The sequence below is a fragment of the Hyaena hyaena genome, unplaced genomic scaffold (assembly GCF_003009895.1).
Source record: "Hyaena hyaena isolate Hyena2069 unplaced genomic scaffold, ASM300989v1 scaffold_15, whole genome shotgun sequence".
NCBI lineage: Eukaryota > Metazoa > Chordata > Mammalia > Carnivora > Hyaenidae > Hyaena > Hyaena hyaena.
Window position 1 is genome coordinate 3443044 of NW_024080647.1, and position 24514 is coordinate 3467557.

The 24514-nt window shown below is 47.3% G+C and overlaps 1 protein-coding gene across 1 annotated transcript in view; it reads left to right on the plus strand.

Annotated features, from left to right (window-relative positions):
* The window catches only part of MEGF11 (multiple EGF like domains 11), a 355188-nt gene that overhangs the window by 267164 nt on the left and 63510 nt on the right, over positions 1-24514 (plus strand). Inside the window, exons 6-8 of the mRNA XM_039218658.1 lie at positions 11500-11746; positions 13036-13156; positions 21072-21208. Of these exons, the coding sequence (XP_039074589.1) occupies positions 11500-11746; positions 13036-13156; positions 21072-21208 (505 nt within the window). The remainder of the gene's footprint in view (positions 1-11499; positions 11747-13035; positions 13157-21071; positions 21209-24514) is intronic.

The following is a 24514-nucleotide window of genomic DNA, read 5'->3' on the forward strand; positions in this document are numbered from 1 at the left end:
TCTTTCCACCAGCCCAGACTTCACTGTTTGGAGAAAGTGGACTGACATGGAATGATGGGAACATGGTAGACAAGGTCGTGGAATGAGTTCACTTCTCATGGGAAACGAGCTTGGACCCCATGACCTTCCTGTGTCCTTTACCCTCCACATGTGAGTTCATTTCCCTCAGAACCCACATCTGGGGCTCCTAGCCCACAGTCTGGATCTTCACCAAATTCCTTTTGATTCCCAACACCCCCCTCCAATCCCCAGCCCAGATTTTGCTCAGGAACTTTGAAAGCCACATGAGGGGTGAGCCATGCTAGGGAGTGTGCAGGACCAAAGCGGTGGTCCCCCCGCAGGTCTGTCGTGCCTTTGCTGGCTGCCTTTGAAAACTCTTCCAAAGAGGTAATTCCTTTGTGAACAGACATGATTTATGAGGCTTTCTAGGCAAATTGTGGAGATAAATGGTCTTTGGGGCTGGGAAGCTTCAAAGGCAGTGATGCAGACAGATCAGAGGGAGCTGGGCAGCTAGGAGCTGCACCTCATTAAAAGCCTATGGGGGGCTAGGTTTTAAGCAGAGCTGAGGACAGACCAGCTCTGGTCCGCCCCTGGATCCACTTGGGGGCAGCCCCCAGCTTACCTCTCACCCTGGGCCTCGCTGACCCCATCATGGAAATGTATAAGCCAGAAGTGCTGAGGTCACTGAGATACATATATCCCAGAGAGGGGTGCAGCCTAGGGTACAGAGGCGGGGTGGTACATGGATTCCTACTTGGGCTTTGGAAGGGAAGCGACTGGCATTGCCAGGCGCCCATGGAGTCCACACCAGCCTCTCTGCTAAGCATGACCTAGAGAGCTCACATGGGTCCTGAGTCTCCCCCTTTCCCGCCTTTCACTGGTCTACCCTCTCAGGTCTGAAGACCCTCTTCTGTATGAGGAGAGCACAGGTGTAAATGAACTTAAGTGTCCCACCTCTGCCATGCTTCACATCAGATACTCTGCAGTTCAAGGTATTATTATTCTTAAGTGTCCCCATTCAAGAAATGGGCTGTGAGGTTGTGTGCTAGCCACCTCACCTTGATTTCTTGATAACCGCACCTAACCTTGATTTCTTCCTCTGTAAAATGAGGATAATTATAGCTACCCTGAGGAGTTGTGGCTCAAACTGAACAAATTAGGTACTAACAAACTTCCTAATATCTAGTTTTCTTTCTCATCATCCTGCTTACAGAATATTGTGGCATTCTATATCCACAGCAGTCCCCGAAAAGTTGATGAATTTGACTTTTATACCTTCCCATCTCCTCTCTCCAAAAGCAGATACACACACACACACACACTTCCTAATCTGGCTCCCAGGTCTGCTAATTGCCTCTCAGATATTAACAGATAACTGGGATATCGATGGCTAATAATGTGCTGTGACTGACACACACTCCTACACAAACATGGATGATGTGCATTCTACTAGGGGATCCCTGCAGACTGTTAGGAATGGAGCCCTAATGGTAGGATGCCAGGCAGACTTGGTGATATCTTAGAGAATCCAGTCCTGGCTTCCAGGTGCACCTATCCACAGAGAGATCCAGGGCCGGGATAGAGTGGAGTTACTGAGTCTCTCCACTCATTCCTGATATTTTGATGGCATGATGACATCTTTTTAAAATGTGCTTGGTTGCCCGGAACTGTGGTTGGGGCCTTGGTGATGGAGATGAGGAAGGTAATGGGATGAAGTGACTGCCTTTGCTCGGGGCATTTTAATGTACCTTCTGGCTTCATTCCCTCCTCCTGCCCTGCTACCTCAAGATCCTTGTGAGTCTCCTGACCCCAGTCTTGACAGTGGGGCACCCTCTCCAGTTGTAGCTCCCTCAGCACAACTCACCCAGCATCGTCTAATAACTCCACATTCCAGTGGGTCCATGTTTCCCATTTGCTTGTCTGTTTCTCCAGCTCACTGTGGGCTTCTAGAACATAGTAGGTACTCAATAATTGTTTGACAGTGATAAATGAGCCTAACTCGTCTTCCAAAAGAATACATGCTGGGATGGACAGAGCCCTAGATCAACATGGCCACAACTGCTTTCCAATCTAGCTCTTCACTGTTATCAGCTGTGTGAGCACAGGCAAGGTGCTCAGCCTCTCTGGTCCAGAGTCCCCTGACTGGTAAATTGTGTTTAGAGATGACCTCTAAAGCCTAGCAGTAAGAAAGGCAGGCTCAGACTCTCAACTCTGCCTTTTGCAACCAGGGATGATTTTGTCCTCGATGGGACGTTTATCAATATCTGTAGACATTTTTTGGTTGTCATAATTGTGGAGGAGGGTTTGCTACTTGTACACAGTGGGTGAAAGCCAGAGGTGCTGCTCCAATGCACAGGACACCCCCACAGCAAAGAATTTTCTGGCTCAAAATATCAATTGCACCAAAGTTGATAAACCCCAATTTAGTTATTTAATGTCTCGGAACCTCAGTTTTCTCAGTTGAAAAATGGGGTAATAATTCATGTCACGTGGTTTGACTCAAATCCTCTTTGGAACAAGACAAGGAATAAATAAATGGCGCCCAGTTAGAAGAGACACCAGTGGACTAACACAGGTGGGAACACAGCCGACCCATAGTAGGTGTACAGGGTGCATGTGTGTGTTTATCTGTCCACTCCGTGCCCCGGGAAACAAGCGTGATGTGGAGGTGCACTCTGCATCCCAGGCAGCCACTGTGAGTCCCGCCTCCCTTCAGAGGCTTAAGGGAGATCTAGATAATGTGGTTAAATAACAGAGTAAGTAACAAGTGTAATAAATAGATCACTAAGAGCTAATGATACATCATTATAATCCTGTGCTGTCAGCATCTTCTGGCTTAGGGACTGTGTCAGGAGATTTGGGTTTTAATCTATGGCACCTTGGTCTATTAATATTTAATTCCAACAATCTAAGTAGTGGAAAGATAGGGAGCTGAGTGATGGCTCAGCTCAGAGCCTGGGTAACCACCTCTAATTTTTCTTCTCTACACAAGGACAAACACACCTCTCACCCCGGTCCCCTCTGGCCTGTTTCTCAAGTGGGGACATTTAGCAATGGAGCATAGAACCACACAAAACCAAGGTTGGAAGAGACCCCAGAATTTACCTATTCGTGTCTTTTAATGAGAACATCACTGGCATCAGAGAGCTTAGCCCTTCATTGTGCGGGACTGTCCCTGATCATTTGTGACAGCCTAATTCCTCCCTCCCCCCAACTGCATTTCCAGATGCCCTCCTGGGGAGAGTGACCAACTCCAAGCAAAAACCACCGATCCAAATCTGTCATATTACAGATGAGAAAACAGAGGCCCAGAGAGGGGAGGAGGCTGCTTGAGATTGCATAGCGCTGGCTGGGACTCTGTCTCAGTGGGCCCCCAGAATTGCAGCTCAGGCCTGGAAAGAGTGGAGATACTCAGCCTCCAAGAATTTGCCTGTGCTTTTATTAGGGCAAGTCAGTTGACAAATGGCCTCGCTCACTGGGAAGTCACTTTATTTATCAGCTGGAATGGTTTGGGGTGGCTCCAGCTCCATCTCTGCATCTGTGCCCACTGCTTTGTAAACTCGGGAGCAATCCCATGACATGTCAGCTCTCCCTACATCTTCTTGCAGTGCATGGGGTCCCAGGGACCATCCCTGAGAGGTGCTCTGACTGTCTCAAGCCTTCCCATTGCTAAATGGTAGGGGGCGTGGAGTGGCCTTGGCCCAGGCTCTCATACAGGTCAGGGCAGCTCAGGGTTAGTGGATCCCAGGTTTGTTTCTAACACTTGTCGTTTACTTCAGTGGCCAGTCTTCCTCCGTGCTGCGTCTCAGGATTCCCATCTTTGGAATGGGAAGAACCAAGCATCTCCTCCACTCCACCTCAGGCCCAGCATCCTCCTGCCCATCTCTGAGAGGACCAGTGAGCACACAGGTCACCACCAGAAGGAACTATGCTTGGGCCACACCACCCCAGAATAATTAAAATGTCCAGGGCTGAAGCCCAGGCATGAGTGTCTTTTTTAAAACCTCCTGGGGTGATGCTAATGTGCAGCCAGGAAGAGAACCACTGGCTGAGGAAGCAAATCCTCAAAAGCACTGAGAGAGGGCTCTTCGATCGCTGGAAAAGCCCCAGCCAGGCTGACTCGTCACCTGGCTGATGGCTCTTCCTGAACCCAGCTCTGGGCCTAATGCTGGGGAAGACTGTGCACCTGTGGGAGATGGAGCAGCTGCAGGCAAGGGCATCCCCCCCAGCTCTCCCTGCAGAACACACGGAATCTCCAAGGCTCATGGAAGAGATTGGACACAAGTCACGTCAACCTGCTTGTATATAGCAGTGTGACGAAAAACGGTGGGCAGCCAAGTTATTGTTCCTAAGGGAGAATAGTCAAGGAAGGCATAAAAATGTAGCTGTGCCTTTAATAAATGATCTTCAGGGACTCAAAAAGATGTTGTACACCAATGTTTGTGACAGCATTATTACCATAGCCAAAAGGCAGAAACAACCCAAGTGTCCATCAACAGATAAGCAGATAAACAAAATGAGGCCTATGTATACAATAAAAATACTATTGTGCCTTAAAAAGGAAGGAAATTCAGGGCACCTGGGTGGATCAGTCAGTTAAGCATCTGACTTCAGCTCAGGTCGTGATCTTGCAGTTCATGAGTTCAAGCCCTGCTTTGGGCTCTGTGCTAACAGCCTGGAGCCTGCTTTGGGTTCTTTGTCTCTCTCTATGCCCCTCCCCTGCTTGTGCTCTGTCTCTCAAAAATAAATAAACCTTAAAAATTTTTTAAAAAAGGAAGGAAATTCTGATACATGCTACAACATGGATGAAACATTATGCTAAGTGAAACAAGCCAGATGCAAAAGACTAATCTAAAAGTATCTAGAATAGGCAAATTCATAGAGACAGAAAAGAGGTAAGAGGGTACCAGAGGCTGGAGACAGGAGGGAACGGGGAGCCATTACTTAGTGGTCACAGGGTTTCTGTTTGGGGGGATAGAAAACTTTGAGAAATAGTGGTGACGTTGCACAACACTGTGAATGTAATTAATGCCACTGAATTGTACACTTAGAAAAGATTAAAGGGGGGGCGCTGAGTGGCTCAGTCAGTTAAGCATCTGAATCTTGGTTTTCTCTGGCTCAGCACAGAGCTTGGAGCCTGCTTAGGATTCATATTCTTTCTCTCTTTCTCTTCGCCCCCCTCCCACTCACACACACATGCATGTACACACTCTCTCAAAGTAAATTTAAGGAAATGATTAAAATGGCACAAGGTATGTTTTATATATACTTTACACAATATAAAAAGTTCTAAATAAATAATCTTAAGAGAATTATGAGAAATAGTGCCAACCATGGAAAACCCAGGACCTATAACCACCATTCACACATACACCAATCCTTGAATAAAGTGCATGTGAAAAATGAGCCTCTGCTTTCTCATCTCTTTGTGAATTATCCAAGGTGGCTGTTTTAGCCCAGTTTAGCTGCCAGTACCCCCGTCCCCTCTTCCATCACCACCGGACCACACTCAACAGGACAGCAGTGGTTAGGAGCTCAAATGCCCAGTCATTACCCAGCAGTGTGACTTTAGACATGTTACATAACCTCTTTGGGTCTCAATTTCCTGATCTATAAAATGGAGATAATAGGAACACCCCTTGCAGATGGGTTGTTCTAAGAATTAAATGAGCTAGGAACACATTAGCCCTGGACCCTGAAGTCTAAAAGAGGTCAGCAGGGAGATACATTGGCTGGGAAAGGGGGGGTGAGTGGGCCAGCTTAAAGAAACAGAACAAGCCAGGCCATACACTAACTGCCCAGAGAAGATACATCCACTTGAAACATCAGCCAAAGCCAAAAAGTAATTAGAAAGGAATGTCTGTGACAGAGAAGAAAAATGCATGAGGGGGTGACATTCCAAGGCCAAATTGGAAAGTTTGTATCTTTGAAAGAATGCAAAATCCTGTTGTAATTTTAATGACCATAGTTTTTATTCACCTTCACCAGGAAAGATAATTGACTCACTGCAGCTCTGCCTCATTTCTCTGTCATTGCTGGGGAATGAGGTGTTTTTAAGTGGATTTTCTAGATAACTGAAGCTTATCCCTGTGAACCCTAACATTTTTTTTCATTTAATCACTCTGAGGGGAAATTTATATGGAACAGATTACACACTTGCCTGCTCCCTTAATCAGAATATTCTAAATTGAATGTAACCTCTTCCTGTCAACTTGGACTTGCAGGGCTATTTGCCCCTATATTAATGGCTCCATTAATATAGCAAATGTTTTGCTTTTTTAGTCTACGGATGTTTTCTGTTTGTTTCCATGATTGCCTACTGTGATATGAAGCTTTTCCTATGTATTTTTAGGAACTCCATAAAATACACAGACACAAATTTGCACATATGTGTATACACACGCATGCTGAGAACCCAGACTGTCAGGCCTAATGGAATTGTGTTTGCCTCTGACACCCTTAATTTGGCATTTCACAGCGCACCATATAGGCTGCTCCCTCGTCTCTGTCCCCACTAGATTGTACATTCCAAGAGAGTAGGACACTTTCTGGCATTACTTGGTGCTTGGCCAATGTTTGTTGAACAGACAAGTAAAACAGTGAAAGCACCTAAGTGTTACCGCATCAGTTAGTGGTAAGTGAATGGCTTTGAATGCCTTCCTGGATGACCCTTAGATGCCTCAGACGCAGTGACCCATCATTCTCTTTCCCCTGACATGTGCTCTTCCCCCTTGTGTTTCCCATAAAGAGTTAGGGTAAGTGGCACCAATAACCACCCAGCAGCCCAAGCCAGAGCTGGACCAACATCTTTCCTCCCTCCTCTTATTTCCTCTTATTTCCCTAGCACTCCGTCATTCAGCTAGTCCTTGCGGCTTGTACTCATACATACAGCTGGAGTCTGTCCCCTTCCCTCCATCCCCAAAGCTACTACCTTAGTCAAGGCAACCACCATTTCTTTCCTACTATATATAATAGCCGGTCCCCCTGATCCCACTCTCTCTCCATCTTTCCTGCCCACATATCTATTCTTACCAGAGTAGTCTTTCTACAGCCATACCTAATCATGTCTGTCCCCTGCTTGGAGCACATCCAGAGCTTCCTGGCTGCCCTTATGGGAAGTTAGCACCCTTGAACATGGCTCACAAAACCCTTGGACCTGGGACCCTGCCCAGGAATCTGCCCCACCTATTCCTTGCTCTCCCTTAAAGTCTATAGTTCAGGCACACATACCTTTTAAAATTGGAGCTTTTTCCCAGCTCCAGGCTTTTACATATATTATTTCCTCTGCTTAGAACCACTCCCCATGCTCACCCCTCCTTCAGGTCTCTTCTTTGAGGATATACTCCCTAAACCCCTCATCTGGATTCAAACCCACCCACACCCTTCTATACTGTCCTGAACCACCCTTGCTATAGCACTTGTGTGAGACACCTTAAATGTTGCTTTAGCATCTCCATCCCCAGTAGACTATATACTCTCCAGTTTAGGGTTTGGGCTGTGCCAGAGAGAATGGAGGTCACCTCTGATCAGCGAAGCATAACTGTGTGCCCTGGGATGCACCAAGGACAAACTGACTTTGAACTCTAACAGTTTCCTTCAGAGTCAAGGTCTGAGGGCAGTAACTATGACCCTAACAGTGAAGGGAATCCCTGTTCCGGATCCTAGGGCTGTTCCCAGTGATGAGCGGAGAGGAAGTGGCTAGCTTACGTGGCATCTCTGCCCTTGAGCACTGCAGCTGCTGCCTAATGCCCAACGGCACCTCTGAGTTTCTGTCCTCAGCAGCATCCTGCAGAAAAGTGTCCCATTTACCAGCAGTGGAGGTTGCCGGACCCAGACCTGAGCCTGCCCTTGACTAGAACCTTTGGCAATCACTTAACCTCTCTGACCCTTTATTTCCCCATCTGTAAAATGGAGAGTTGTAAAATCTAACATACAGGGTTATAAATGTCACAAGTGAGCATTTCAAATGTGGTTGTCATTCTTATTACAATGGCGTCACATCATACGAATATTAAATTTATGGGAATTGAACTGTGTGTGGTTGGCAACAAAAAGAGATTGAGACACGGTGTAGCAGATAACTCAGCTAATCTTTCCACTTGGTAATATATGTCCCAGAGAGAGGGTGAGGTGGGGAAAGCTGACTGCTGGGTACTCAAGTATTCTCTGTCCTGTGAGCCTCTTTCATTGGGGGTAGAGGTTGTAACTATACCTAGACTTGATTTTTTAATTGAGATACAAGTTTCAGGTATAACATAATGATCCAACATTTGTATATATTGTGAGATGATCACAAGTCAACATATGTCACTATGCATAGTTAATGGGTTTTTTTCTTGTGACGGGAACCTTTAAGATTCACTCTTTGCAACTTTCACATGTTATTAACCATACAGTGTTATTAACTCTAGTCACCTTGCTGCACATGACATCCCCATGACTTATTTGGTAACTAGAACTTTGTACCTTTTGGCCACCTTCACCCATTTTCCCCACCTCCTACCCCCCTACCTCTGGGAACCACCAAGTGGTTCTTTGCAACTGTGAGTTCAGTTCTTGTCTGTTTCTTCATTTTTTAGATTCCACATAAATAAAATCATATGGTATTTGTATTTCTCTGTTTCACTTTTTTTCACTTTTTCACTTTTTTCACTTAGCATAAAGCCTTCAAGGTCCACCCATATTATTACAAATGACAAGATTTCCTTCTTTTCTGTGGCTGAATAATATTCCATTGTATATATACACACCACATCTTCATCCATTCATCTATTAATGGACATTTAAGTTGCTTCCGTGTCTTGGCTGTTGTAGATAATGCTGCAGTGAACATGGGGGTGCATCTGTCTTTTAAGTTCATAGTTTTGTTTCCTTTGGATAAATTCCCAGAAGGGGAATTGCTGGATCATAAGGTAGTTCTATTTTTAATTTGAGGGGGAACCTCCACACTGTTTTCCACAATGGTTGTACCAGTTTGTGTTCCCACCAGCAGTGCACAAGGGTTCCCTTCTTTCCACGTCTTTGCCAACACTTGTTATTTCTTGTCTTTTGATGCTAGCCATTCTAACAGGTGTGAGGTGATATCTCATCATGGTTCTGATTTGCATTTCCCTGATGATGAGTGACATGGAACACCTTTTCATGTGTCTGTTGGCCATCTATATGTCTTATGTCATCTTTGTAAAAATGTCTATTCAGATCATCTGCCCATTTTATAATCAGATCATTTGGTTTTTTGCTATTGAGTTGTATGAGTTCTTTATGTACTTTGAATATTACATGATTTGCAAATGTTTTCTCCCATTCAGTAGGTTGCCTTTCATTTTGCTGATGGTTTCCTTTGTTATGCAGAAACTTTTTAGTTTGATGTAATTCCACTTGTTATTGCTTATTTTGCCTTTGCTTTTTGTGTCAAATCCAGAAAACTATCACCTGTTCAGAGATTACCACCTATGTTCTCTTATAGGAATTTCATAATTTCAGGTCTTACATTTCTGTTGTTAATCCATTTTGAGTTAATCTTTGTGTATGATGTTAAGATAGTGGTCAGGTTTCATTCTTTTGCATGTGGCTATCCAGTTCTCCTGATACCACTTATTGAAGAGACTGTCCTTTCCCCATTGTATATTCTTGGCTCCTTTGCCATAAATTAATTGGCCATATATGCCTGGGTTTATTTCCGGGCTCTCTCTTCGATTGATCCATCTGTCTGTTTTTATGCCAATATCATACTGTTTTGATTAGATAGCTCTGTAATATGGTTTGAAATCAGGAAGGATGATGCCTCCAGCTTTGTTCTTTGTAAAGATCATTTTGGCTATTGGACTTGATTTTGCCTCACTGTCGTACCAGGTAGAAAATGCAGGGTGGGGCTTACTCATAATCTGGCAGCTCAGTTTGTATATGTGAATAATTGGGGCATAGATGAAGAAGGCATAAAGCAAGATAGGGATGTGGGCCTAGGCTGATTCTATCTACTAAAGGATGATGGACAGGCTCCATGACATTGAGCATTTGACCTCGATCAGCAAGTGGGAGGTACATGCAGTAGAGCTGGTGGGGCTGATAGAGTGATTCCTCGATCAATGTCTTAGTCCCCAAAGATCCCATGTACTCACTGGCCTCACTAGAACCTTGTGCTCTTATACATGCCCAACACTCTAGTGCCACTGTCTCTTTGTTCATACTGAGCCTGCCCCAGTGACCTTCTCCACTCCCACACACCTGCCTCCTTCCTTCTCTGACTGTCTAAACCCTAGAATCACTGGAGCACAAAGATCATCTGATTAGCACCTTGTCTTCAGAAGATGGGATGCCCAGCCATTCCAGTTTGCCCAGGACTGAGGGATTTCTCAGAATGTGGGATTTTAGTGATGAAACTGGGACAGTTGGTCACTCTGACAGGCAGACCATGTGAGACAGCCAACTTCAGGTGCCTTCTCTTCTAGGAAGTCTTGCCTGATCTCCTTAGCCTTTTTCTCCTAGAACATTATTTGTGCCTGTCCATGTCCATACTTGAACTCCACATCCACCATGCTCCAGGATTCAAGTGAATGAGGCTGTGGTTTAAGGACATCTTGGTATTCAGTGTCCTGTATGCACCAGCTGAAGGTCAGTGGGGAGGTGGCAGCAGGCTGTGCGACCTACCTGGGGCCCTGCCATTCAGGTCCTTTTCATAGCTGTGGAAATTTCTACAAAGCTGGCTCAGATAGCACTCTTTGAAACATTTAATTACATATAAAGATCTTGAAGGCTCTCTGGCTCCTCCCAGGGAAACATTTCTTTTTCCTGCTCCTTCTGAAGTTGGCTCCTTGGAAAGTAAAGAAATTGAACTGAAGATAAAGCAATCCTGGGAGGTGGGGGTGCAGGGCTCGTAGGCATTGCTGAAAAGGAGAAGCAGCAGAGAGACAGATGGGAAGGGTCACAGGGAGATAGAGCCAGGGGAGATGCAGGGAAGTAGAAGACATACTCACAGAGAGTGAAGTACAAGAAGTGACAAAACTAATGAGTTTCAGGAAGAGAGGGAAAGAAAGAGAGATGGGGGCTGGGCTAGGGAGGGACCGAGAAGGGGGAGGTAAGTAGGGTCACAGAGAAGAGGGGTGGCAAACCAGAAGAGAAACAGCCTGGCTGAGAGGAACAGAGACAACCAAACAAGAAGAATTTAGCAAAGGCAGAGGAGGGTAAACAGCTTATGGTTCCAGAATTTCAATACAGAGGAAGGGCTTCAGGGACACACTGGTTGGAATGGCATGGCCCAGACTGGGAGATGCCTTGAAGGAACAATCTTCTTAGCTTGTATGATTATTGGAGTGGCAAGGCGAAAAGCCCATGGAGGTTATGAGGTGCCAAAGCTTCCATGCAAATGGCCCTAGCTGTATCCTTATTCAGGGGAGAGCAACGCAGAGATAGGCAGGCCCCATTGGGGCATCGGTTCGGCCCCCATCCCAGGGAGAGTCTCTCAGGGGAGTCCCTCAGCCCTGACTGGCTCCTCTTTTGCAGGCTGTGACAGCGACCACTGGGGCCCCCACTGCAGCAATCGGTGCCAGTGCCAGAATGGAGCCCTGTGCAACCCCATCACGGGCGCCTGCGTATGTGCCGCGGGCTTTCGCGGCTGGCGCTGCGAGGAGCTCTGCGCATCGGGCACCCACGGCAAGGGCTGCCAGCTGCCGTGCCAGTGCCGCCACGGAGCCAGCTGCGACCCCCGCACCGGCCAATGCCTTTGCGCGCCCGGCTACACTGGAGTCTAGTGAGTACCGCCCCCAGGGCCCGATGGGCGGGGCGGGGCTGGCTCCCTCCCCCGCAGCTGCGCAGTCTGCCATTGGCTCTTAACTGACGAGCTGGGTAGGGGGCGCAGACAGAAGTTCAGGGCAGTTCTGGCTGACAGATCTCCTGCTCTGTGACCCTCAAGCCCTACAGAGGTTAAATGTCCAGGCCTCACCCACGTCTCAGATCCCTTCGTCCTGGCCCCAGGTGACTGGTGCAAGCTGAGACCAAGCATGTCACGAGTTTATTAAACTCCTCCCAGGAGGCCCTTACTGTCCAGGCCCCAGATCTTAGTTTGGCATTCTCCTCTGATCCTGACCCAAACACTGCTGCTCACCTGGGTCCTGACCCTTCCAGGCCATTTGAGAAGGAGATGGGTGAGGGCCCTGGACAAGTACCATGAATAGATTCAGAGAATTTACTGTGCCTGTTCATATCCCCTGCCTTCTCCCCTCATACCCCAAACAGCCCTCACTCTACTTCCCTAGAGAGTCTGTATTGACAGGGAACCTCCAAGGCTGCTTAATTGAGACCCCCTCAGAGCAAGATTGAACTTCTCCTCCCCACTCCACACCCTGTCAAAGACTCAGTGGCCTCCCAACAGCCCTAGATCTTGAGAGGGCACCCAGGGACACTGGCCAGGGACACATCCTTGACTGAGGGTGTTTCCTGCCCCGAGGTCTGGCCAACTCCAGGGCCAGTTCCACTTAGAGGCCACATTGCCCTGACGTCCAAGGCCAAGATCCTGTGCAAAGCCTCTGTGATACCTCAGCATTGCACATGAGCCTGTCATAATAGCTGAGAACCTTCCAGAGGCTGGAAGTAGGGCATGCCCCAGATACTTCCTCTCCCTGAATCTAGGCAGATTCCTAAAAGCTGGATCAATAACCACTTCTCAGTGCCTTTACTCCAGCTGTTCCTTCTGCCTGGCATGCCCTTCCTTCCCTTCTCCCGGTGAAACTAACTTCACCTTCAGGACTCACGTAAAAATGTCTTCCTCTCATTGAAGACTTCCCCAAAAAACACTCTTCTTGACATTAAGCACTTAAGTCACCCCACCAGTACTGGCCCAGTCACACAGCATTCCACTTCGTTATATCTGAGCCCTGTTTCCCCCTTCTGGCAGGAAGCAGGACTGCATCTCAGCTAATGATGGCTCTAATACAGTTCACATTGACTGTGAACTCAAGAATTCCTAGGGAGCCCTGGGGCACTGGGACACCACTACTGACTGAACGCTGCCATGTCTAACACCTCTGCTTCCCCACGCAGCTGTGAGGAGCTGTGTCCACCGGGGAGCCACGGGGCTTACTGTGAGCTGCGCTGCCCCTGCCAGAATGGGGGCACCTGCCACCACATCACTGGAGAGTGTGCCTGCCCCCCAGGCTGGACGGTAGGTGGGCCCACAGGACCTGGGCAGGCCTCTGTAAGAGATGCGAGAATCCCTCCCTCACACACACGTTGAAGGGCTGAATTCTTTTCCCACCCTGAAAACCCTCCCTCATATCTATGGTCACGGGCATCAGGAGACACCACCAGTGATCGCTTGGACACAACTTTGAATCACAGTCTGCAACTAAGACTGTGTGACCTGACGCCAAGTTGCTTAACCTCTCTGAGCCTGTGGTCTCTCATGCTTGAAGGGGTTGAAATCTAGATTAGCTCTTTCCTTGGGCATGGGTACTCACCTGAGCTGCCATGGGCTCGGGGCCAGATGTGGCAGAAATGGTGTGGTGTAAGGGCAGGGGAGTGGGTGGCAGGAGGTGGGAAGATGGAAGAGTAGAGATCACCTGAAGTTCTAGAACTTCAGATCCCCAGCCTCTACCCTGTTGTTGTCTCTCACACACACTTCCTGATTCTATGGGACCAGAATCTGTATTTCAACATGTGCTGTAGGTGATTCTGGTGCAGCCTCAACCAATCCAGCTCTTGTGTCTGGGAACCACTATTACAGAAAGGGTGGATGGGAATTACAACCTCACAGGCCCTAATTCAGGTCCTGCAGCCAGTGTTGACCCTGAAAAAAAGCATTCAGTTACTCTGGTCTCTGCTTCCCCATCTGTAAACAGAACTGATACAAGAAGAGTAAGCCCTACCCTTCTTAGCTGCCATGGTTGGCAAAAGGCTTAGATAAGGCAGTGCATGTTCAGAGTGCAGACTCTGAAGCCCTTTATCATTGCTTGTTTTATATCCCTGGGTCCCGTGGACGATCCACAAGCCTCTTTTTTAGCCAACATGCTCTACCTGTCAGTACTCTCCCCACCAAACACCTGAGCTTCTCAGGAGCAGCGAGTCACTAACTCTGACTTTCCCAGGCTGCGCCCCTGCCTCTGACTCTCCAGTAACACATCCCATTTCAGGGGAAGCTCAATGACACAGCTGGCTGCCTCCCCCAGGGCCTGAGACCTCTTTGCAAAGCCAGAGAGGACAGAGTTGCTGAGCAGGAGTGGGGATATTTCAGGAGGCTGTGAATGCAGAGGTCATGGGGAACAGCCTGGAGCGATGCCTGCAGGGCCCATAGACATGGACACAGATTTGCCAGGAATTGTTAAAGGAGGAAAGGGCTAGGGGGATGATTTGGCCCAGCAGCGTCCAAACCTGGCTGCACACCAGAGTTGCTAGGGGTGGGGGGCCTTAAGAACAGATTTCTAGGCCCCACCAGAGACTTTATGGGGCTTGGATCTCTCTCTCTAATAAGCTCCCAGATGATTCTGAACCAGCCAACCCTGTCTGCAGATCCGTATTTGGAAATAATTGATCAAGACTGTAGGATTTCCTTCTGAGTTTCACAGAACCCTAGGGTTTCTTGGGGATGAGGGTGGATGGGGAACCTAATAATTAGGGCTCTGAGTCCCACACATCCCCACTTTTCCATTTTAATTTACTAGGCAAATGAGGTTTTAGGCAAGGTTTCACATAAAAACAGGGCCTCCCAGCTTTTAGAGGTCTGAACACCATTGGTCCATCAATCCCCTCCTTTCTCAGATGAGGAAGCTGGAGGCCCAGAGAGGCTGAGTGGCCTGCCCAAGGCCACATTGCTGGTTAAGAGGAAGGTGGGCTAGAATCTAGGTCTCCCGACTCTGGACTCCTGAACCCCAGCCCTTGGTGTCTGTCTGTCTGTCTCTTCTGAAGACAAAGGGGCTGCTGCTGCCTCTCCCATTTCTCACCTGCCCATTTCTCCTGCCCTGAACTACTCTCTGGAAAGACCATCATCTCCAGCCTGCTTCCAGAATTCCACCACCCACAGGCTAGGTTCTCAGAGGCCTAGCAGCAGGCAGTGAGGTTGAGTCAGGGTGAGGTAGAAGGAGAAGAGGCCACAGGCAGGCCCTGAACCTGTAAAGGCCTCTCTAGAGAGATTGATGGAGGTCACTGGTCCAAGAAGAGAAAGGCAGGAAGCTTGGAGGAATTTCTTTCTTCCCAACACAGTGAGAGGTTTGTTCTTCCAGATGACAGGAAACTCTGTCAATAGACGCCTTTGGATTGGGGGACTTTATATTTTTAATTTTATTGTAGACAATTGCATTTCTATTTTTGACACAGCATTTAACTTGCAGATTTGTATGAATTATTAATACCCTTCGTGCATGCAGAAACAGAGTGTAAGGAAGCTGCAGCTCAGTCCTGAGGCCCCTCCCAGGGAGGGCTAGGGCCAGGAAGAGGGTGCTGGGCAGAAGGGGCTTGCCTTTATCCTCCTCCAAGCCCTCACTTTCTTGTTGGCCTCTGGCAGATTCAGCTACACTCACAGATCTAAAGAGTACATTCCAGGGCACCTGGGTGGCCCAGCCGGTTAAGCATCTGACTTTGGCTCAGGTCATGATCTTATGGCAGCGTAGGGCTCTGGGCTGACAGCTCTGAGCCTGGAGCATGCTTCAGATTCTGTGTCTCCTTCTCTCTCCCTCTGTCTCCCCCCATCCCCGCCCCATCTCTGTCCCTCAAAAATAAACAAACATTAAAAAAAAGTAAAAGAGTGCAATCACTAGCTCACACAGTGCAGCTCCCCCAAAGGACTGAGGCATTGTGCAGAGCCAGAGAAGAGCCCCAAGATCTCTGGACCTCTAGCCCCTGCCTCAGAGATTCCTGGCCACCAGGCTCTCAGGATGCCTGTAGGATGCTTCACTTGCCTGGCTGTCATTAGCGTGTTTCAGGAGGGGCCTTTGCAAAGAGCCTGGGAAATAATTTACTCTTTTTCACTTTCCAGAGAAGAGAAACCAGGTGTGAGTAGTAGGATGAGTAGACACTGCAGACGAAGGGGAGGTAGGAGATGTGCTTGGCTCCCATCAGGAGTTCCCAGTCTGATGGTGGAGGCTGGATAGAGTGTGTGTATGGGAGTGTGTGTATGGGCGTGTGTGTATGGGCATATGTACACACACACACACACACACACACACACACACACACACACTCTAACTACAGGCCTGAAGAGAGATGGGGCTGAGGCTCTGGAAAGTAGGACCAGGTATCGCAGAGGGCCAAACATTGGTGTTTAGAGCTGAGGCTGATGCTCAGGTCTAGGAAGGATGATTGATGGAGGCCCACTCTCTGGCCTGTGCCTGGAGCCCTTCCTCTGTGCCCACACCAGCCACTGTTCACTGTCCATTGAGAGCATCCACATTACCTGGGCCAGTGGTGATAATTAGAAGTGCTTTCAGATGCTTGGGGAGGCTGAGTTGTTCCTTCTCTGAGAGAATTGGTAAGTCCTTTCATTGTTTATGCTCCCTTTAGCCATGGTCCTTTTAAGGAGTGGCTGGTTTCCAGATCTTAACAAACCATTTGGTCAAAGCAGCTCTGAGAGGAACAGGACTGTTGTCTCACCTCGCCTCTTACCTTCTAGATGCCACAGGGTCCAAGACCCCGCTACCATCGGAGACGTGTGCTCAGTTGACCACAGGGCAGGTGTGTTAGTCTGCTGGGGCTGTTGTAACAAAGTCTCACTGACTGGGGGGGCTTAAACCACAGAAATGCCTTTTCTCCCAGTTCTTGAGGCTAGAAGTCCAAGATCAAGGTGTTGGTAGGGTTGGCTCCTTCTGAGGCCTCTCGCCTTAGGTTGTAGACAGCCATCTTCTCCGTGTGTCTTCACGTGGTCTTCCCTCTGGGCACATCTGTGTCCTAATCCCCCCTTTGTATAAGGATACCCATCATATTACATTAGGGCCCACCCTTATCACCTCATTTTCATGGTATCACCTCTATAAAGGCTTTATCTCCAAATACAGTCACAATTTGAGCTTTCAGGAGTTAAGGTATATGAATTTGGGGATACTCAATTCAGCTCATAATAGCAGAAGAGAAACCAGAAGAGAAGCCACAGACTTCTCTGAAGCTGACACTTACCTGCCTGCTCTCCCCACAGCCCATCCCCCAAAGCCTATTCTTCCAACCAGCAGCAGCTGTCAGTCAAGGTTCTGTCGCTCTTCCCTGACCCTGCTGTTGCTGGGCCCCTACTCCATGCAACTGTCAGGTGTCCACTTAGTTGGAATTAATATTAACTAAGGGCCTGCTCTTTAGGACTCTGTACTAGGTTCCTTTGTATCTCCGACCTTACATAACCTTTACAACCACCTTGGAGACTGGGAGTTACTATTCCCATTTTCTAGGTGGGGAAACTGAGGCTCAGAGCGATCATGGGACTTGTCCTAGCTCAGCCATCTGGGAGGAGGCAGAGCTGGGACTGGAGCCCAAGTGCTGACTTTGAGTCCAGTGTTCTGTCAACCATACCAGGCAGCAGGCCTTCGAGGATACTGAAGTCCTTCAGGCCCCAGGAGCTCAAACCCAAGGAGAAACCCAAGGATTCATGTATCTGGGGTGCCTGCAGTTGGGGAACATTGAGCAGGGGCTCATGGAGGTGCTTGACCACCTGTCTGAAAAGTTTCCAGGTTGCTTGATTTTCCCAGGAAATATTAGAAGGAAGCACTCTGTACACAAAGCTTCCCTATGGGCCTCCTCAGAGAGCCCTGGTTATGTTTCAGAAGCTTCTGGGGTACAATGAGAAAGGCAGGCCTCTATGGGGAACCCTCATCACCTCCAGGAGGAAAGGGGCCCTCTCCTCTGTGGCTTTTCCCTGTCCCTCTCCTCACATACACACTCATCTCACCGTCCTAGGCTGCTGCCTCTCCTCCCCTCCACCCCTCTCCCCCGCTCCCAGCCCTTCACCTTCTGACAGGTGGGGAAGAGAAATCTAAGCTAAAAGGCCTCCCACCTAATTCATTACAATAAACTGGATGATATTGAAAAATGACTTGGATCTGGCATCATTTTCCTGAGTAAACCAGCTTCCTCTGGGTCAGCAATTATTGGTGCTTAATAACTGTGTGTTGAACTAATTGATTAATTGTGGAAGAATCCTTGGTGTCTGTCAGAGAAATGACTATCTCTGGTGTAGCAGAGGCTAAAAGGGAAGCTGGTTCAGATTTCTGTTTTATAAAGACCTAAGATTCATAGATACAATGTTCAAAGTTATCTAACCTTGGGGAGCCTGAATGGCTCTGTTGGTTGGGCATCCAACTTCGGCTCACCATCTCACAGTTCACAAGTTCAAGCCCCACATCGGGCTCTGTACTGACAGCTCAGAGCCTGGAGCCTGCTGCAGAGTCTGTGTCTCCCTCTCTCTGCCCTTCCTCTGCTCATGCTCTGTCTCTCTCTCTCTCTCTTTCTCTCTCAGAAATAAATAAACATTAAAAAAAATTTTTTTTAAGTTATCTAATTTCACAAGGCTAGTACTGGAGGCAGGGGAAAGTAGTCCCCCGACTCACTGACAAATCCTACAAGTGCATTCACATCTTGTACGTGTTTCTTCTGGTATTTCCCTCCATATTTCGGCATCACATGCTTCACCACCATTTCCTTGCCATTTCTGTTGGCTTCCTCCCATAGGATAAGGTTCAGATCTGTTTTACAAACACATACAGACACATCATATGCAGTTCTTCCCGCACTCCCTCAGTGCAACTTTATTACAATTTTTGATTAAATCATTTTGATGACATTAGTGTCTTCATAATGTCATAACGTAATGAATTCAAAATCAGTGTTTACGTTAATATGCTTACCTATGTATTGTTACAAATTTATCCCTAAAACTCTCTGGCAGAACTCAAAAAGACCCCCTCAATAAGTTCAGACCCATCAGAAATCTCTCAATTTGAGTTTTGCTCCTGTTGTTTTTCTTGGAGGCCACACCCCTAGAGCTTTGTGTGCCTCAGTTCCTGGCTGCTGTGGTATCATTCTCGGACTTCCTTTCACTGCCACCCTGTAATTCCCTTCACCTCTCTCTCCTGTTGGAGTCCCCATTTCTTTCTTTTTATCAGAGAATTCTTTTTAATAAAAAAAAAAAATCCTCCAGTAGCTTCCTGAGAAAGTCCATGGAAAGCTAATTTTTTGAGGTTAATTGTATCTGAAGATGTCTTCATTGAATCCCCACTTGAGTGTTGGTTTAGCTGGGTATAGAACTCTAGGTTGGAAATTATTTTCCTCTGAATTTCTGAGGCATTGCTCCATAATCATGTAGCTTCTAGTTAAGAAGTCCAATACATTTTGATTCCTGTTCTTTTGTATGTGACTTTGTAAAAACTTTGAGGATAATTTCTTTATCCATGGAAGTATAACAATTTATAATTATAAACCTTAATGTGGGTCTTTTTCATTTTTCATGCTGAGTACTCTCTAGACCTTTTCAATTCAGAGATCAGTGCTTTCCATCCTTCCATTATGGGAAATTTTTCTTGTGTTATATGTCCCATTTAATTTCCGCACCTCCATTTTCTCTGTTCCACTGTCTGAAATCCTCTGTTAATTAGATGTCAGACCTCCTGGACCGATCCTCTAATTTTACTATATTTCACCTACAGTTTCCTCCCTCCGTGCCTCCCCCCACTTCTCCCTCTCTCTTGTACTATTCTGTGGGAGATTTCTTCATTTTCCAGCTCTTCTAAAAATTTTTAAATTTATGCCATCTTGTTTTGAGATTTCAAGAACTCTTTACTTTTCTCTGGATATCTCCTTTTAGAGCACTCTACTCTTTCATAGATAAAATAATTTCATATAATTACCTACAGATACTCATTTTAATTATAGCAGAGGTTTGTAATTCTCTTTTTAAAAGTTGTCTTTGCTCCCTACATAGTTCCTGTTTCCTCTGTGTTCCTTGTGTGTATTTTCTGCTTATGTCTTCATCTGTGATGTTAGAGCCTTATTTGAAATATCTTGTGATCCTTCACTACTGTTCAGGTTTTCTGGTGAGCCTCAGAAAAGCTGTTTGGAAGCTTGGGGGTAGGGGAAGTTTCCAGCCTAGTTTACTGATGGGGCCCTCAAATATCAGTATCCAGAGGTTTTGACTTTTGAGCTTATCTGCATCCCTAGAAAAGAATCCTCCAAAATCCCACCAACAGGAATTGTAATCAGCAGTCTAGTTGCTGAGCAGGCAGAGTGCACAGGATCCCTGTTTTTCATGGCACCCACCTCAGCTGTGCTTGGTATCCCTGTGTCCAAGCCTACATGGGTCAGCCTCTTCAAAAGTCAATTTCAAGGCTTCTCCTAGACTGGGGAAGTCACCTGGCTATTTGAAGTGGGGGCAGAGATCTAAGGTCTAATTCTATCTATTATATACTTTCAAATAGCGTCTATGGCCATACTACCCTGAATGCACCCAATCTCGTCAAATAGCCCACCCATTTCTGCCCCTTGCCCTTTGACCCACAGATGTTCTTGGTGTCTTTGTTTCCTGAGCTTTTCTGAGGTTACCATCTTCCAGCGTATCCTGGAAGATGCTTGTGTCCTGTGTGATCTCCCCTTCCATTCCTTTTGTCCTCGTAGGCTCATACCTTTTCCCCTTTGCTCTCATGTTAGCAGGGTTTAGGAAAGAAATAGAAATAAAGTGTGTGTTTCCAGACCACCATGATTAATTGGGGTGTCTGTTTTTCCTCAGCACTTGATTGTCTGCCCGTGTGAGAGTGCTTAGCATGTTGTACTTTAGTTATCTGCTTTGTTGCCTCTCTCCCCAGTAGACTGGGAGGTCACAAATTGAGTCTTCCTCATATTTTTGTATTCATAATATCTAACACAGTGCCTGGTATACAACAGGCACTTAATAAATGTGTGCTGAATAATTGGATGAGCAAATTGGCCTCAGTCTCCACGTTTCTCAAATGGGGCTTTGAAGCCACTATGTCCAGCTTCTTATACTCCTATGACAGGAGAGAAAGTCCCACTGAGGAAGTGAGGTGGTCCCTGGGGCTACAGCCTCTGTGCCACTTCTAGGAGAGCGTGGCCTCAGGACTGCACTACCTGGGTATGTCTTCCCTCTTCTGTTTCAGGGAGCAGTGTGTGCCCAGCCCTGCCCACCGGGGACATTCGGCCAGAACTGCAGCCAGGACTGTCCTTGCCACCATGGAGGGCAATGTGATCACGTGACTGGGCAGTGCCACTGCACAGCTGGCTACATGGGGGACAGGTAAGCGGAGTGTTAACTATCATCCTTGCTGTTCATATTGCTTATTTTCCCAGCAGACTTGCAGAGAGCAGCTGGGGTCGACCAGCCCACACCATCCCTCTGTGAGCCTTCCTACTTTCTCAGAAAGCATTCTGAGTCCTCCTGCCAGGAAGACTCATCAGCTCATCCTTCCTGGCCCTTGGCTGCGACACATACTGCCCTGCCCCAGCCCAGTGACCCAAGCCCTACACTTGCACTGATGCACCCAGAAAAGGAAGTGAACACCTACTATCCACACTCTGCTTTCTGCCTTACTGCAGAGAGACAGTGGCACCAGTAATCCAAAGAAGCTGGGGGTACAAACTCATTAGTACATTTTGCATAATTTCTTCTAGAACTAAATATTTTTTCCTAATTGAGTTCTGCCAAAAGGAAACTGGCCTCAGTTTGCATCCTCTGAAAGCCAGTGGCCTGAGAGCAGGCTGAACAAGGGCACCAATGTCCTGGAATCAAACCAGCCTTGCAGAGTGGGTAACCCGCAAAACACATAACTGAAGAATTACCATATGCGCATATTTGCCATGGTAGGAAGAAGGATGCCATGATGATGGACCTGGTGCTATAAAAGGGAGAGAAGCCACAATCAGTGATGAATTGTGAGCTGGTGAATTCAGAGCTGGAAGAGAACATTTCCCCACAGGAGCTGGGCCAAGTCTCAACTATATGTGTCTCTTCTAGTAGATATAGGGGTGGTAGAAAGGAGGCTCTCACACCCTTTTCCTGCTTCTGTGGGATCTGGGTTTCATCTCTGGCCCTGGGTTTTGTTACTCTGCCCAGACAAGGTGAGGCAAGAGGAACACTTGTTTGCCATCCCTCTGCTTCTCCTGCCCAGGTAACATCAGCAGGCAGGAATCGAGGCTGAGTCAATTAATCGATCCTTGTGGCTGTGACAATATAATTGGGCTTCTTCAAGTGTCACTGGAGTTAGTCCCAAATCGTTGGTGATGTCCAGAAAAGCCATTTTCCATTTTTTGCCTTAATTTGTTTGCTTCTAGCCCAAAGTCTTTTGAGCCAGATCTCTTTGTGAGTCAGTATTCATCTCTTTGAGCTACCCAGCCTTAGAATATGGGGTGTGGCATCCAAAAATACTCTCTGACTTCTGTCAAAGATGGGGTCTCTGGTGGAAGGTGCAGAGGGGGAGGACTGAAGCACTGAGCCCGACTTCCCATCCTCACCCTCTCTCCCATTAAGGAAATGCTCAGGATGAGCTATGAGGGTCAAGAGCTGGAAGACCCCAGAACCAGAACAGGACCCTTTGTTTTAATGCACCTGCACATGAAAGGTAACACAACTCACTTGTTGGCGACAAGCAGGCCCAGACTTCCAGCTGGCCGAACTCAACACCAGTAGACCCTACATCATTGGCTCCCTTGGTTTTCCAAGACATACACAACAGGAAAGTAATCCTAATCCCTCTTCTTGTTAGGGCCGGCCCACGATCCTGGGGCAGAGAGAAACCCCAAATCCTTGGGGTCTCCTGAGCAAGCTTCACTAATCAACTATAGAGAGTTCAGTGGGAGGGCTAGTAGCATTTGGGTTTCCCACCTTAACGGGCCGCCTAGTGTTTAATATTTTGTAAAATTGCCTCCATTAATTTTGTAGGTGACAGCTGCATTAACCCTCCCCAAATCATTGCAAGCATATTAAAGTTGAGTGGGTGTAATAATGCAGGCCTCCCCAGATAGGCAGAATCCAGTGCAAATTAAACATGAAACGTAACGAGGGCTTTGCAGCTCATTTTGTAATTTAATTGAGCAATGGATCTGGTTGTTAATGGCAATATCAGACACATTAGATTGATATGTTGCAAAGGAAGGATGTTTAAGTAGAAAACTAATTCCTGCTGTGATTACCCTTCTGTTCCACAGGCCCCGTTATTAGTGTGCTTTGTGTAAAATTCATTAGCAGTCGTTGCTTGATCTCTAAATAAATAAGTTGTTTAAATTGTGAGTAGGAAAAAAAAAGAAAAGGAGGCTGATTATGTAAATGGATTAGATTGTCAATATTTCATTTCCAGATTCTTTTTCTGGGGCTATGGAATAAGTCACTTCATAAATATGGCAGGGTGGGCTGATGCCCTTCAGAAGGAGCTCACTGGCCAGGGCTTTGCCCAGTCCTGCTGAATGGCAGGGAGCAGGATGTTCCAGGGGAAGGAAGGAGAAGTCAGGAGAGTCTTCTCACTTGGGTCTCTTGCCCTGACATCTGAGAGAGCTGAGGAGAACCAAACTGAGTGACATCTGTAAAAATCCATTCTGAGGCTAAACAGGGGCTAGCACTTTGGATAGTGATTTTCCAGCTCTTCAGTCCTTTGTGTCCTGCCCTTCTGCCTCAGTTTCCCTCCTTCCCTCCCCCATCCTACTATTTCTTCTCCTCCCTGTCTTCCACCTTCTGTTTCTTCTCCACACAGCCCCTTCTTTCTTCTCTCTTCCTCCCTCTCTTTTCTATTCTCCTTCCCTACATGAGACCTCAGAATGGCCAAAATGCCACAAGACTGGCCTAGGCCAAAAAATGCCTAGGGGAGCAGTCTAGGGTCATCTGGGCCACTTGCAAGCTGTGTGAGCTTGGAACACACCTCACCTGTCTGCCTCTGAGCCCCCTCAACTCCAAAGTGAGGGTGACGGGCATGCCTGCTGCTTTAGGGGCCTGTGGTTATAGCTGCAAGTCCGCTGTGACTGCTGTCTGGGGCTGTCACCATCATGATCCCCACTGCCCCTCCATTTTGCCCTATTCCTCCTTTTGTCATAGTGACTCTGTGAGGGGAGGACGGGTGGCATCTTCCTTTTGAAAGCCATCAAAGTTAGACCTCAGTTACCTTCTTCCTCCTGTGGTATTGTGCACAAGGTGACAAAGACAGAGGAGACAGACACCCTATGCCAAGATTTACCAAGACTGGCATCTGACACACTGGCCGCTCTGGGCATGATGCTCTTGCCACCCAGTCGTATAGCATCACTGGGGCTCAGCCACTACCCCTCATGTTCAGCACCCAAGGTCACCCATACACGGGCTATCCCTGCCCTGTTGTGGAGAACACTGTTCCAACCCATGACTCTCCAAGATTTAATAAAGACCTTAGGGCTGTATTTTTTTTTTATATCCCCTCCACCATTATTGTGGAAAGCATAGGAAAACTGGAAAATGGTTGTCTAGATGACAATTAGAACACTCTAGAATTCCTCAAGTCCACTCCATGGTTAATATTTTGGAATCCTTCCCTTGGAGGCTTTTCATATCAGAACCTGAGGCAGAAGGTTGGTTGGGCTCTGG